The sequence below is a fragment of the Giraffa tippelskirchi genome, chromosome 6, assembly GCF_054371585.1.
Source record: "Giraffa tippelskirchi isolate mGirTip1 chromosome 6, T2T-mGirTip1v1.2.pri, whole genome shotgun sequence".
Lineage (NCBI taxonomy): Eukaryota > Metazoa > Chordata > Mammalia > Artiodactyla > Giraffidae > Giraffa > Giraffa tippelskirchi.
In genome coordinates, this window is record NC_137280.1 from 139,948,086 (window position 1) to 139,962,493 (window position 14,408).

The 14,408-nt window shown below is 40.0% G+C and overlaps 1 protein-coding gene across 4 annotated transcripts in view; it reads left to right on the plus strand.

Moving 5' to 3' along the window:
• SGCD (sarcoglycan delta) overlaps nt 1-14,408 on the plus strand; it is a 434,639-nt gene that overhangs the window by 21,133 nt on the left and 399,098 nt on the right. For all 4 annotated transcript variants that reach the window (XM_081501895.1, XM_081501896.1, XM_081501897.1 and 1 more), the window contains one exon: nt 14,022-14,210. In XM_081501895.1, coding sequence (XP_081358021.1) covers nt 14,022-14,210 — 189 coding nt within the window. The remainder of the gene's footprint in view (nt 1-14,021; nt 14,211-14,408) is intronic.

Genomic DNA, 14,408 nt, shown 5'->3' on the forward strand with positions numbered 1-14,408 from the left:
ACAACCTTGAAAGCAGATCATTTTAAATCTAAGACCTCAAAAATTAACATGGCTAATGTAAAATTATTTATGTGCCAGAATCATCCAAAATGACTCAGATTCAAAATAAATTCTAGAAACTGTAATGAACCTGGGAGAGGACTTGCTTATGCTTGTTATTTATATAAACTGGTTACAGTTGTAAACAGTGATGTAATTCCTGTTTACTTTTAAGTGTTCTGGAAATTCTAACATGCCACAGCAGCATTAACTCTAGCTCACTTGGTCTGTATCATTTGTTTTATTTCTAAATAACTGAATGTATTTATTGGTCTAGCCATGTTAATTCTGAACTATTACCATAGCCTATGAAGCAGAGTATAGTTAACCCACAGTCTCTCTCTGCAAACCCCTCTCTTACTCTTTCATCTCAGCTCATTCAGTGCCCACCCTGCTGACTATCCTGCTTCCGTTGAGGATGCCCTTAAGGCTGAGATACTTGCTTGTGTCCCCTGCAAGAAAACTTGTTCTAACTCTAGGTCTCACTTGAGTTGTCCTTTGGTCAGGATGGCCTTCCATGACCAGCGTGGATCACCCCCTACTCTCTATCGTGGAACCTGCCTTGTTTACTTCCTCCCACCTACTTTAGTTCTAATGGTTTCATCCATTTACTTGTTTACTGTCCATCTGTCTCATGAAAAATACAAGGTTAGTAAAGACAGAAATACCCTACTTATCCTTTTGGAGACCTGTATCGCCCCAGGCTCTACTGTGGTACCTGGCACATAGTTGTTAGTTGCCCAGTAGTGTCCAACTCTTTGTGACCCCGTAGACTGCAGAACTCCAGGCCTCCCTGTCCCTCATCTCCCTGAGTTTGCCCAAGTTCATGTCCATTGCATCGGTGATGCTATCCAGCCATCTCAACCTCTGATGCCCTCTTCTCCTGTCCTCAATTTTTCCCAGCATCAGGAAAGAACAGAGTCAGCTGTTCACATCAGGTGACCAAAATACTGGAACTTCAGCTTCAGCATCCATCCTTCCAATGAGTATTCAAGGTTGATATCCTTTAAGATTGAGTGGTTTGATCTCCTTGCAGTCCAAGGGGCTTTCAGGAGTCTTCTCTAGCACCACTGTTTGAAGACATCAATTCTTTGGCACTATGCCTTCTTTTGGACAAGGAAATGGCAGCCCAGTCCAGCATTCTTGCCTGGAGAATCCAATGGTCAGAGGAGCTTGGATGGGCTGAGGTCCATAGGGTCACAAACAGTCATACACGGCTGAAGTGATTTTTCATGCACACATGCCTTCTTTATAGTCCACCTCTCACAACTGTACAGACCTTTGTCAGCAGAGTAATGTCTCTGCTTTTCAACACAGTGTTTATGTTTGTCATAGTTTTCCTGCCCAGAAGCAATCATCTTCTGATTTGATGGCTGCAGTCACCATCCACAGTGATTTTAGGGCCCAACAAGAGGAAATGCATCACTGATTTCACAGTTTTCCCTTCTATTTGCCATGAAGTGTTGGGGCTGGATGCCATGAGCTTAGTTTAATATTTAGTTTTAAGCTGACTTTTTCACTCTCCTCCTCCACCATCATCAAGAGGATCTTTAGTTCCTCTTTGCATTATGACATTCGAGTGGTATCTGCATACTGAGGTTGTTTAAGTTTCTCTTTCCTATCTTGATTTCTAGCTTGTAAACTCATCCAGCCAGGCATTTCTCATGATAAATAAACAGGGTGACAACATAGTAGATGGTCACAATTTTTTTTCTGTTGAGAAATAAATTGGGATTGGGGTTTCCTTCACCTGCCAGGTCTGTGCTTTGCTATGTTTCCTTCTCCAAAGGTATGTGACTGTACAGAGAATTTCACTCATTAGCACTCCCATAAATCCCCTTATGGAACAAGACACCATGAAGCCTGGTGGGTGGAAGAGTCTAGCAAGCCTTAATAAAATGCCTCCCAAAGCCTCCTTGTCCTCATCTCTACCCTATTAGTAGAGTGGATCATGGCCCATAAAATTTTACAGGCTGCAAAGAAAAAGCTTCAAGAAACTTGATAGCACTGATGTCTCTTCAGAAAGTTTACTGATTGTTTTCTAATCATCTCTCAAAACATAATCATTTTCCACAGATGATTGATAATGCAGATAGCGTAATGGTTTTCTAGATATCTCTTTTATTTGGGGAGGAAAGAAAGAAAATATTTGTTGTTCTCCTGAAGAAGAACCCAACTCAAACAAAAACACTGAACACAAAAAGTGATGGTTTCTAACAGCATTCTTCTTGAAAAGGAGTTCAGCCTCATGAAGGATGCCAGCTGTGTATGTTTCTGCCCAAAGACCTTCCATCATCCTTATATCAATTGATAAAATATAGGAAGGAAAGCAATATAAGATTTTCTGGTAACTATCTGGTATCTACTATAAATAGATTTAGGAAGGGGAGTGAACATGGGTATGACCACTTGAGTATGATGAGGCCAGTTTCTGTGTTAAGGTGTCAAAGGCTTGTCAGAGTCATTGGGTTTAACACTTTGAGACTCAATGTAAGAGAGCATTAAGCTAGGCATATAATGTGACTTCCTAAGTTAGAAGAGGAACAGCTACAAGACCAAGGTACCACTTAGGCTGAGCTTGGCTCAAGGATCTTTGTGAAGACTTCATAGTGATCATGACCTTTGTACAAATAATATGGCTCGTATGACTGATGATGGGCATTTGTGAGGTCATTGAAAAAAATCTTCATGGTAGCCAAGTCACCAAGTCTTGGTAGTGTGATCACTGACAGAGTGAAACCAACCACACAACCTAAGAGGAAGTTCTCCACAAGTCCAAGTTATAAAAATGGATGCTCTCCTTGAGATCATCACATTAAATGAGTGTCAAGACCATGACTTTGGTAATAGTACATGATCCTGTGTCTGAAAATTTGAATGTGTAAGACCATGAGGTTACAGCTCAAAACCAGGCTTTTAATACCCATCCAGAATGATTTTCTTTGGAAATTCCATGTCTTTTATTCTTGGCAACTATTTAATTAGCCATTGTTATAGGTGATTTTTATATTATGACATTGCCCTGATGATTGGCAGTTCCTCTTTATTAATAGCAAAGCATCTCCAAGTCTATGCCTCGACCAGGAACACTGAAGAAGCTGAACTTGAACAGTTCTATGAAGAACTACAAGACCTATTAGGACTAACACACAAAAACAATGTCCATTTCATTCTAGGGGACTGGAATACAAAAGTAGGAAGTCAGGAAACACCTGGCATAACAGGCAAATTTGGCCTTGGAGTACAGAATGAAGCAGGGAAAAGGCTAGTAGAGTTTTGCCAAGAGAACTCACTGGTCATAACAAACATCCTCTTCCAACAACACAAGAGAAGACTCTACACATGGACATCACCAGATGATCAACACCAAAAGCAGACTGATTATATTCTTTGGAGCCAAAGATGGAGAAGCTCTATACAGTCAGCAAAAACAAGACCGGGAGCAGACTGTGGCTCAGATCATGATATCCTTATTGCCAAATTCAGACATAAATTGAAGAAAGTAGGGAAAACCACTATACCATTCAGGTATGATCTCAATCAAATCCCTTATGATTATACAGTGGAAGTGACGAATAGATTTAAGGGAGTAGATCTGATAGACAGAGTCCCTGATGAACTATGGACAGAGGTTCATGACATGGTACAGGAGACAGGGATCAAGACCATCCCCATGGAAAAGAAATGCAAAAAAGCAAAATGGCTGTCTGAGGAGGCCTTACAAATAGCTGGGAAAAGAAGAGAAGTGAAAAGCAAAGGAGAAAGGGAAAGATATCCCCATCTGAATGCAGAGTTCCAACGACTAGCAAGGAGAGATAAGAAAGCCTTCCTCAGTGATCAATGCAAAGAAATAGAGGAAAACAACAGACTGGGAAAGACTACAGATCTCTTCAAGAAAATTAGAGATACCAAGGGAAACTTTCATGCAAAGATAGGCTCGATAAAGGACAGAAATGGTATGGACCTAACAGAAGCAGAAGATATTAAGAAGAGGTGGCAAGAATACACAGAAGAACTATACAAAAAAGATCTTCACAACCCAGATAATCACGATGGTGTGATCTCTCACCTAGAGCCAGACATCCTGGAATGTGAAGTCAAGTGGGCGTTAGAAAGCATCACTACAAACAAAGCTAGTGAAGGTGATGGAATTCCAGTTGAGCTATTTCAAATCCTGAAAGATGATGCTGTGAAAGTGCTGCACTCAATATGCCAGCAAATCTGGAAAACTCAGCAGTAGCCACAGCACTGGAAAAGGTCAGTTTTCATTCCAATCTCAAAGAAAGGCAATGCCAAAGAATGCTCAAACTACCACACAATTGCACTCATCTCACATGCTAGTAAAGTAATGCTCAAAATTCTCCATGCCAGGCTTATGCAATATGTGAACCGTGAACTTCCAGATGTTCAAGCTGGTTTTAGAAAAGGCAGAGGAACCAGAGATCAAATTGCCAACATCTGCTGGATCACCGAAAAAGCAAGAGAGTTCCAGAAGAACATCTATTTCTCCTTTATGGACTATGCCAAAGCCTTTGACTGTGTGGGTCACAATAAACTGTGGAAAATTCTGAAAGAGATGGGAATACCAGACCATCTGACCTGTCTCTTGAGAAACCTGTATGCAGGTCAGGAAGCAACAGTTAGATCTGGACATGGAACAACAGACTGGTTCCAAATAGGAAAAGGAGTACGTCAAGGCTGTATATTGTCACCCTGCTTATTTAACTTCTATGCAGAGTACATCATGAGAAATGCTGGGCTGCGAGAAATACAAGCTGGAATCAAGATTGCCAGGAGAAATATCAATAACCTCAGATATGCAGATGACACCAGCCTTATGGCAGAAAGTGAAGAAGAACTAAAGAGCCTCTTGATGAAAGTGAAAGAGGAGAGTGAAAAAGTTGGCTTAAAGCTCAACGTTCAGAAAACTAAGATCATGGCATCTGGTCCCATCACTTTACGGGAAATAGATGGGGAAACAGTGGAAACAGTGTCAGACTTTATTTTTTGGGCGCCAAAATCACTGAAGATGGTGATTGCAGCCATGAAATTAAAAGACGCTTACTCCTTGGAAGGAAGTTTATGACCAACCTAGATAGCATATTGAAAAGCAGAGACATTACTCTGCCAACAAAGGTCCGTCTAGTCAAGGCTATGGTTTTTTCAGTAGTCATGTATGGATGTGAGAGTTGGACAGTGAAGAAAGCTGAGCGCCAAAGAACTGATGCTTTTGAACTGTGGTGTTGGAGAAGACTCTTGAGAGTCCCTTGGACTGCAAGGAGATCCAACCAGTTCATCCTAAAGGAGATCAGTCCTGGGTGTTCATTGGAAGGACTGATACTGAAGCTGAAACTCCAATACTTTGGCCACCTCGTGCAAAGAGTTGACTCGTTAGAAAAGACCCTAATACTGGGAAGGATTGGAGGCAGAAGGAGAAGGGGACGACAGTGGATGAGATGGCTGGGTGACATCACCGACTCGATGGACATGGGTTTGGGTAGACTCCGGGAGTTGGTGATGGACAGGGAGGCCTGGCGTGCTGCGATTCATGGGGTCACAGAGAGTCAGACACGACTGAGCGACTGAACTGTACTAAACACAAAGTTTACAACGTTTGTTCTCTGGGAAATATAATCCTATTGCATTTTGTGTGCAAAGAAACAGAGTATCTTTACGTCACCTGGATTTGTTTATGAACAGGTGAACATTGAAAATAGCCTCATGGAGGAGTAAAGTAATGCTTCGGAGTTAATCCTGTTTAACATCAATATAGTTGTATGTGCCTTAGGTAAGGGAGACAAGTTGTATAAACTTTCATTCTTTTCCTTCTGATCTTATAGCTGTTTACTTTTCTTGGAGGATATTCTTTGCTATTTAGCATTGGCTTGATTTTTATTTGTTCATTGAATAAATGTATGCTATTCTGGAGCTTCCCAGGTGGCACTGCTGGTAAAGAAACTGCTTGCCATTACAGGAGACTTTAGAGACACAAGTTTGATCCTTGGGTCAGGAAGATACCCTGGAGGAGGGCACAGCAACCCACTCCAGTGTTCTTGCCAGGTGAATCCCATGGACAGAGAAGCCTTGTGGGCTATGGTCCATAGGTTGCAAAGAGTCAGACACAACTGAAGTGACTTAGCAGAGCATAGCATGCTATTATATATAATTTTGCAAACATATTTATAATTACATTTTTGAAAATATTCAATTTTTGAGATTTTTTGATGCATAATTTGTATAGAGGGAGGGAAAAATAAGATGGTCAATCACATCAAACAACAAATATTTATTCTGTACCTATTGTGGTCTAGACATTGCTATACTCTTATAAATCAGATGATTACTCCCTTGTTTCAGATTTGGCCTTGTGTTTTCACTGACTTTTCAATAACATTTGAATCTCTTATAACCATCTCCAAGGTCCAGCATCATCTGACTCCAGCCAGCATTTTAGCCTCATCTCATGCTCTTCTTTGCTTCACTCAACACAATGAGTCATACAGACCTTGTCCACATCAGGGCCCTTGCCCTTGCTTTCCTTATTCCTCCTGAAATCATTATTTTTCCCCTTCCCTTACTTTGGTGTCTTTTATTGTCCTTCAGATCTCATCATAAATGTTACATCCTTAGATCGTTCTCTCTAGATGAGTCTTGAGTCTATATAAAATAATTTTCATCCTGTATAATCTTTTTTACGTTACCAGATGTATTTCAGTGTAGACACTTTACATGGTTCATTTTGTCTCTTTAAGCATTTGCTGTTCAAAGTCCCCCAACCCTCAGCCTGTGAGCTTCCTGAAGGCAAGTTAAATCTTCCTCATGATATCTTGAGACTCTGTGCAGTTTATAGAATTTGTTCGATGATCATTAGTTGTTTGATAAGAGAGTAGATGGATGAAAGACACTTAGAGAGGTTTAACGTGAGATGGAAACTGGAGTGAAAGTGATAAGTTGAGTTTAACAGTCATAGAATTACAGAATGAAAGTATAACACTGGCCATTGTCTCTGAGATGGGCAAGGTAACACTGACTCATAATGTGAACTTGAGATAAAGAGGCAGAGAGGAGAGTTTGGAAAGACAGAAATCAGAGATGGAAGGAAGGGGCTCTGGGACAGAAGTGTCATGAACTCCAAAGAAGGGCAAGGTTTCCACGGCAGAAGGAGATGTTGGTCAGTACTGCCGGAGTCCCGCTCCAGCTGGTCCAGGGGTCCCCAAGGGATGAACAGCATCGGCGAAAGGAAAAGAAAGGAGACAGAGAGTTTTTGATGGCCCAAAGACCATTGGTCCAAGGACCACAATCTTTATTGCTTTAGTCTCTATATAACACGTGTTTTTCTACATAATGATTTTTACAATATTTTTCTATTTAGATCAGCATCCCCTGATTCTAAGATGTGTTAAAAGTTTTTTCCTAGTCTATTGTCACATTTTAGTTACATGTTTACCCCGAAACCTATTTTTATTTTACTAGAACATAGTCTATGAATCATTTTATTCCATCTACTTATTCTGTACGGCCTGCTACTACAGTGAATACAGCGTCTTGCTTCAGTGAATAAGTACTATAGCGGTGTCTAAGGGCCAAAGTTTCTCATAGTACAGCCATTGTCACTGGCGGTTTGTTTACCATCTACCCACATAACACAAGGCTATTTCTGGCAGGGGCAAGTCTTTTGCAGTTTACCTAGAAACCATTTACAATACAATTCATATAGTTCTTTTCCGTTTATGCTTAGATTCCGAGGGGAAAAGGCAATTGGCTTAGTTTCTGTAATTTTCCCAGATACATGACCCAAGTTTTCCAGTCATCAATAACAATCTCCTCATGAGGCCAGGTCACAATAGGCTTAGGGCTTGTTTTCCAAATGATCATGGCCTTATTCCCTGGCTGAGTGTTAGAAATAACACAAGTAGAGGTAAAGGTGGACCCAGGGATGCTTTTTTTGTGTTGGATGTAAATTTGGGTTCTTGAAACATGGTCCTTGGGCCTTTTGTATCCAGAATCAATTTTGGTGCTTGGTAAAAATACAGATTTCTCGAATGCGCCTAGTCTTACCAAAGTGATTATTCCTTGATGCAAAGCCTATGAATCTGCATTTATTGTTTGCCAGGGTGATTCTTGTACATTCAAAAGTCAGAAAATCCCTCAAAGTGGAATATAGATAGTTGTACCTTTAATAAAGCTCCCTGGTGGCTCAGATGGTAAAGATGCAATGCAAGAGACCCAGTTTCCATCCCCTGGGTAGGGATGATACCCTGGAGAAAAGGATGGCTATCCACTCCACTATTCTTACCTGGAGAATTCCGTAGACAGAGGAGCCTGTCCATGGGGTTGTGAAGAGTTGAATACAACTGAGCGACTAACACTTATGCTCTTTTCACTTTCACTAAGCTCAGCTAAGAAATGATGTATTATGATGATGTTCTACTAAAGTTTTGGTGTATGCTGGAGGTTCTTTATGGGAGGGACCAGAAGACTCTCCAGGTTTTATGAAACCTGAAACTTAAATAAATTGTGGGACTATTTTAAGGAAAAAAAAATTAGAAATACAAATTCAAGTTTATAAAGATGACCATGTACTTAGAATGAGTAAGGGACTTAAATTTTTAATTTTTAAAAGCTGAACCGTCGTAAAATCCATAAAAATAACATTCATATTTATGTGTCTGACATACTTTTTCTGCAGTTTTGGTTGCATATCCTCTGATTGCCTCTTTGTATGACAACTCTTGTCATACACAAGTGATATGTGATGCTATCACTTTCTGTACAGACACTAGAAAGGTAATTGTCTCCTATTCCAATAAAACTTTAAAAATAAATTGGTGGTTGTGAAGCATAAAGCACTCAACTTTACTTACACAATGCAGACACACAGTGCACACACCTTGAAAATACAAGAATTCTGATTCTCTTTTCCATGGTTCCCACAGAAAAAGAAAAACTGTGGGGAACATTTGTTTTCTGTGCTGCATTGAGTGTATTCTTGACAGGATAGAATTTCTGTTTTGACTGGGTGTCAATGAAAATTGAATTCTATGCTTGAAATTTTAAATAACTGATGATTAGAAAAAAAAAAAAATCTCCAACTAGCTTCTGGCTCCACGGCTACCCCCATGTGTCTGGTGCTTGCCATCAGAGGACACGTTTACATGGTCACGCGTCCTTTGGTCCTGTATCTTCATGACGCCATGCTTGGTGAGTTGGCACCAAGGGTGGAAGGAGAATTCCTGGAAGACGTTCTTACACAAGGGGAGCTGGCATAATGTACCTCTACAGGAAAGTGGATGCAAATCATATAAATACATATCATCCAAACTATGTGAACCCCCATTCAGATTCCTCTTATTTGGACCTCCAAAATGCATGTAAATCCTTCAAAGCCACCCAAAATAAAAAGAAGTTTTCATCTTATTTTAGTTGGTTTTACAAAAATGTGTGATGAGGTTAACACACTATTAGGGCCCCTTCGAAGGCCATGGAAGAGACTGGACAAGGGAGCATCTGAAACTACAACTTCATTCCCTGTACAGCAGATTTCTCTCAGGAAGAACCAAAAGAAACACAGATTGGAGTCTGGATTGCCTCTTAAATTTTTATTGTTTCAACATGTTTCAGTTTTTTTTTTTTTTTTTTACGAGAAAATTCAATATACTCAGCTTATCTAAATTTTCTTCTTCCAAGCAGAATTATTGATAACAGATGTATCCATTACCTTATTGTTTGGCTGGCAACACTATGTATTTTTTTCTTTTAAAAATATTTATTGGAGTATAGTTGATTTATAATTCTATATTAGTTTCAGGTGTACAGCAGAGTGAATAAGTTATACATATATCCACTCTCTTTTAGAATATTTCCCCATATAGGTCATTACAGACTATAGCATTCCCTGTGCTGTGCAATAGGTTTTTATTAGTTATCTATTTTATATATAGTATTGTCAATCCCTGATAGCTCAGTTGGCAAAGAATCCGCCTGCAATGCGGGAGACCCCGGTTCAATTCCTGAGTTGGGAAGATCCCCTGGAGAAGGGATAGGCTACCCACTCCAGTGTTCTTGGGCTTCCCTTGTGGCTCAGTTGGTAAAGAATCTGCCTGCAGTGTGGGAGACCTGGGTTTGATCCCTGGGTTTGGAAGATCCCCTGGAGAGAGAAGGGAAAGGCCACCCACTCCAGTATTCTGGCCTGGAGAATTCCATGGACAAGTTCATGGGGTCTCAAAGAGTTGAACACGACTGAGGGACTTTCACTTTCAGTATTGTCGATCCCAAATTTCTCCATCTCCCCTTTCCCCCTTGGTAACCAGAAGCTTCTTTTCTACATCTATTACACAACTTCTGTTCTGTAAAGAAGTTCATCTGCACCAACTTTTTTAGATTCCACATATAAGTGATATTAACACTTTGTATTATAATCATTTGTACAAAATGGGTCCCTTCCTCACTTTCTCCTTCCCTCCCTCCTTCCTTGAATTGCAGACTGGACATTTTTTTTTTTTTTATGTGACTCCTTAAGGTAGGTAGGTAATATGGTTCAGATCCAGGAGTCCTCATGACATACATAATCTACCACTACAACATGTATCAGAGAATGTAGGTTCTGATCTCCTCTCAGCTACTAACTACTGTGTGGCTTGAAAGGTCACTACTTCCACTTGCTGGCTTTTAGCTCCTCAGCTGGTCAGTTCACATTGGGGCAAAGTTAGTGGTTTCTAGGAGTCCAAAGGTTCTGTAGAAGTGCTTCAAGGGTGGCCAAGTCCTCACTCTTCCTTTAAACAGAGGAGCTCTGCTGTTTCATATGCTAGACTTTAAGATAATTTTACCTTGAAATGGTCACATTATGAAAATAAAAATTTACAGCTGATTCACTTTGCTGTACAATTGAAACTAATACAACATTGTAAATAAACTATAATCCAAACAAATTAATTAAAAAAAAAAGAAAGCAGCAGCAGCAAGGAAGGTATCTGGCTTAATAAAAAACAAACAAAAGGGGCATTTTTTAAATAAGTTGTTCCAAATGTCTGCAATGACCTGGAGAGCTTTCCAGTTCCATTGTAGCACTCAGACTTTGATTTTGTATCTGTTAAAAGTTTGTTTGGGGTTCTGCTGCTTTATCAGGGTGGAGACATTATTCTAGGTCAGTGGTATGTAACCTTGTCTACACTTAAGGATTATCTGGGGAACTTTTAAAAATTCTAATGCCTGGGTCTTACCCTTGTGATTCTTATTTTGTTAACCTGAGTGTAGGTGGTTTAAAAACACCGCAGGTGCCTCTGATGGGCATCAGGATTGTGAACCCTAAGTGGAGATAATCATTGCAACTGTCAAGTTCGAATAATCTGTGTATGAAACAAAAACCACATGTGTGATGTCCATATCCACAGCTACATGAATATTTATTGAATATTCATTCCCATTTGATAGCTAAGTTATGTAATGCCCTCCATTGATTGGGACAAATGTTAGAGAAAAGGCACAGGGTGTGGTGGCAATATCGCTAGCTTCTGTACACTGGTTTGTCAAGAATTTCTCATTGTTCTTCACACCTACAAGGGTCAAAAACAGCTATTTTTGTCCTTGCCCCTACCCCCTCCACAAACCCTGGAGCCACACACAAATAGGTCAGCTTCTCTAGTCTTAAGTTAGCTGATGTATAAAACTAGTTGATTAGAATCAAAGGATCTTGCCAATAGGATTCTGAGATTTTGTTTAATTTATGAAATATGATTCCTTAGAAAAGAAAGGTCTAATTTCCTTCAGACTTATAAGACATTTTCTTCCCTTCTCATTGATTTTGGTGTGTGAAAAGGTCAGTGAGAGATGACATTGCTGTGTTCCCATATTGTTTCAAATACCCCTGACTTGCAGAATTATAAGGGGCTGAGTAATACCACTGAGATACTTTCATAATGTGACACTCACTGCTTGGTTGGGAACTCAGGGCTTTGGGAGCCAGAAGTGGAAATTTGCAAGGATACAAATAAGAACTTCCTCCTGGTATTTGGCTTGGACTTTTGTACAACCTCAGATGGCAGTAGATTTTATAGTGGGTGGAAAAACATACAGCATTTGTTCAGCATTCATGCATTCATTTATTTTTTACTTATTCATTCCACACACATGTGTTTAAACATATACTCATATTAGAGCCTGATTTTGGTGCTAGGTAAGTATTCAGAATGGCATAAATGTGTGCAGGTCTTCACTGAGCATTTGAGTAGACCTTAAGTGAAAATTCACTTGGCTTTTCAAAGGGAATTCCACTGGTGTGTAAAGGCCATGAGTTCTCTGGGGGATTTTTAGATTTTATGTGTGCATTTTAGTGATTAGCTAAAAACCATACAATAATTATATTCTGAACCATCCAGAAGATGACCTCATAACCAAGGATATGATTTTAGGGTCTACAGTTTGTCTGTCACCATGGTCACCTTGGCACCACTTACCACTCATGTAATTGCTGTTGACTAAGATGAGAATAAGTGGAGAAAGGCCTTATTCCTAGAGAATACAGAATGCGTATGTGAGGGCCAAAAGAAGTAAAAACACCAAAATAAAAGTTGTGCAGCCTTTTGAGTGGAGAAAAGCAGTAGGGCCGTGTCACATGGCTCATGGCAGAGCAGGGATGCTGTGCTCAGAAGATGCTGTGCTAAAGCTCTTACTACCACAATATGCTATGTAGTTTTGCAGATCATCCTTCTCAGTAGGCAGTTATTTTCCATTTTGAACGATATGCATCGGTAACTTTGTTTGTATTTAATTTTAAAATTTGTTTTGGTTGGAGAATTTTATAGAAGTAATGTTTACTTAGATTTGTTTTGGTACCTAATTAGTAGTTCTAGTATAAAGATAATTTGTGTCAACAGCAGGGGTTGGAGAAACCTTCCTTGCTTTAAAGGGGATTGGTATATTACTTAATATTGGCAGATTTTTTTTTCTAATTTATCTCACTCTGCTATAATCACTGTTTAGTTCATTTTTCCCATTAGCATGCAAGCTCCTGGAGTGAATATTCATACTTACTTGACTTTCAGACTCTTTTATATTTATTAAATAAATGTGTTGATAAGCATTAGAATCATCTAACTCCTAAGGACTACTTAAAAGGGTAGTGAGATCTCTTGTCAAGGGAGGCATTTACACAGGCTATCACTTTTGGAGGATTCCTGAATCAAGTGAGCACATCAACACCTCTTTGAACTCTGGAAGGCAGGATCAAAATTGTTACTTTTGCCACTGTGTTAGGTCGCTTCATTCATGTCCGACTCCTTTCAAACCCCATGGACTGATTTTGCCACTGACTTTCCAGCAATACAGAATAATTTCTTTGGAGATCATTTTACCCCAAATCAATTGCCTAAGTAGTAGTAGCGTCAGTCAGGGCTGACTCTTAGCAACCCCATGGGTTATAGTCCACCCAGTCTCCTCTGTCCATGGGATTTTCCAGGCAAGAATACTGGAGTGGGTTGCCATTTCCTTCTCCAAGGGATCTTCCTGACCCAGGGATCGAATCCGAGTCTCCCGCATTGCAGGCAGATTCTTTACTGTCTGAGCCACCAGGGAAGCCAAAGTAGCAGTAGTATACCAGCACGATGAACTGTTGAGGTTAATTTACTTTTGCAGGTGAATTCTCAATTTTACCCTGAAGACTTTGAGTGTCTCCCTCATAAAGATGTTGGAATTCTAACAATCATTTGGAAAGTGAATTCCTATGTGTCCCTCTACACCTATGATATGTATGTGGATGTCTCAGAGAGCATGATGAGAGATGGCTGCATGAAAAGAGAGGGCTCATGCAAGCATCCAGAGGAGCCACTTTTGTCCAGAGGATACAGATTTTAGATTTGTCAGGAAGGCAGAAACATACAGACAGCAGTCAGGCATATCTCTTCAAGTTGATTTTTTCCTATTCTTCCCCCCACCCTTTCTCCTCTCAGTTTAATGTGAGTGCTTCTCTCTCGGCTCATTTATTTCAGATGCCTCAGGAACAGTACACCCATCACCGGGGCACCATGCCCAGCTCTGAGGGGCCGCAGGTATACAAAGTGGGGATTTATGGCTGGCGGAAAAGATGCCTATATTTCTTTGTCCTACTCCTGATGATTTTAATACTGGTGAACTTGGCCATGACCATCTGGATTCTCAAAGTCATGAACTTCACAATTGTAAGTAAGACCATACAGTTTTCTTTAGCGCTTTTTGGGGAAAGGGAAAGCATGGGGGAAGAAAAAAGAATGTGGAAAGTGATGTTAGTAAAATTCAAAATAACCTACAAGCAGTGGTTTTGATGGGAGGGAAAAAAAAAACGTTGCTGCTCAGATTACATGTGAGGATTGACTTCTTTTAAATCTCAGCTCTTCAGA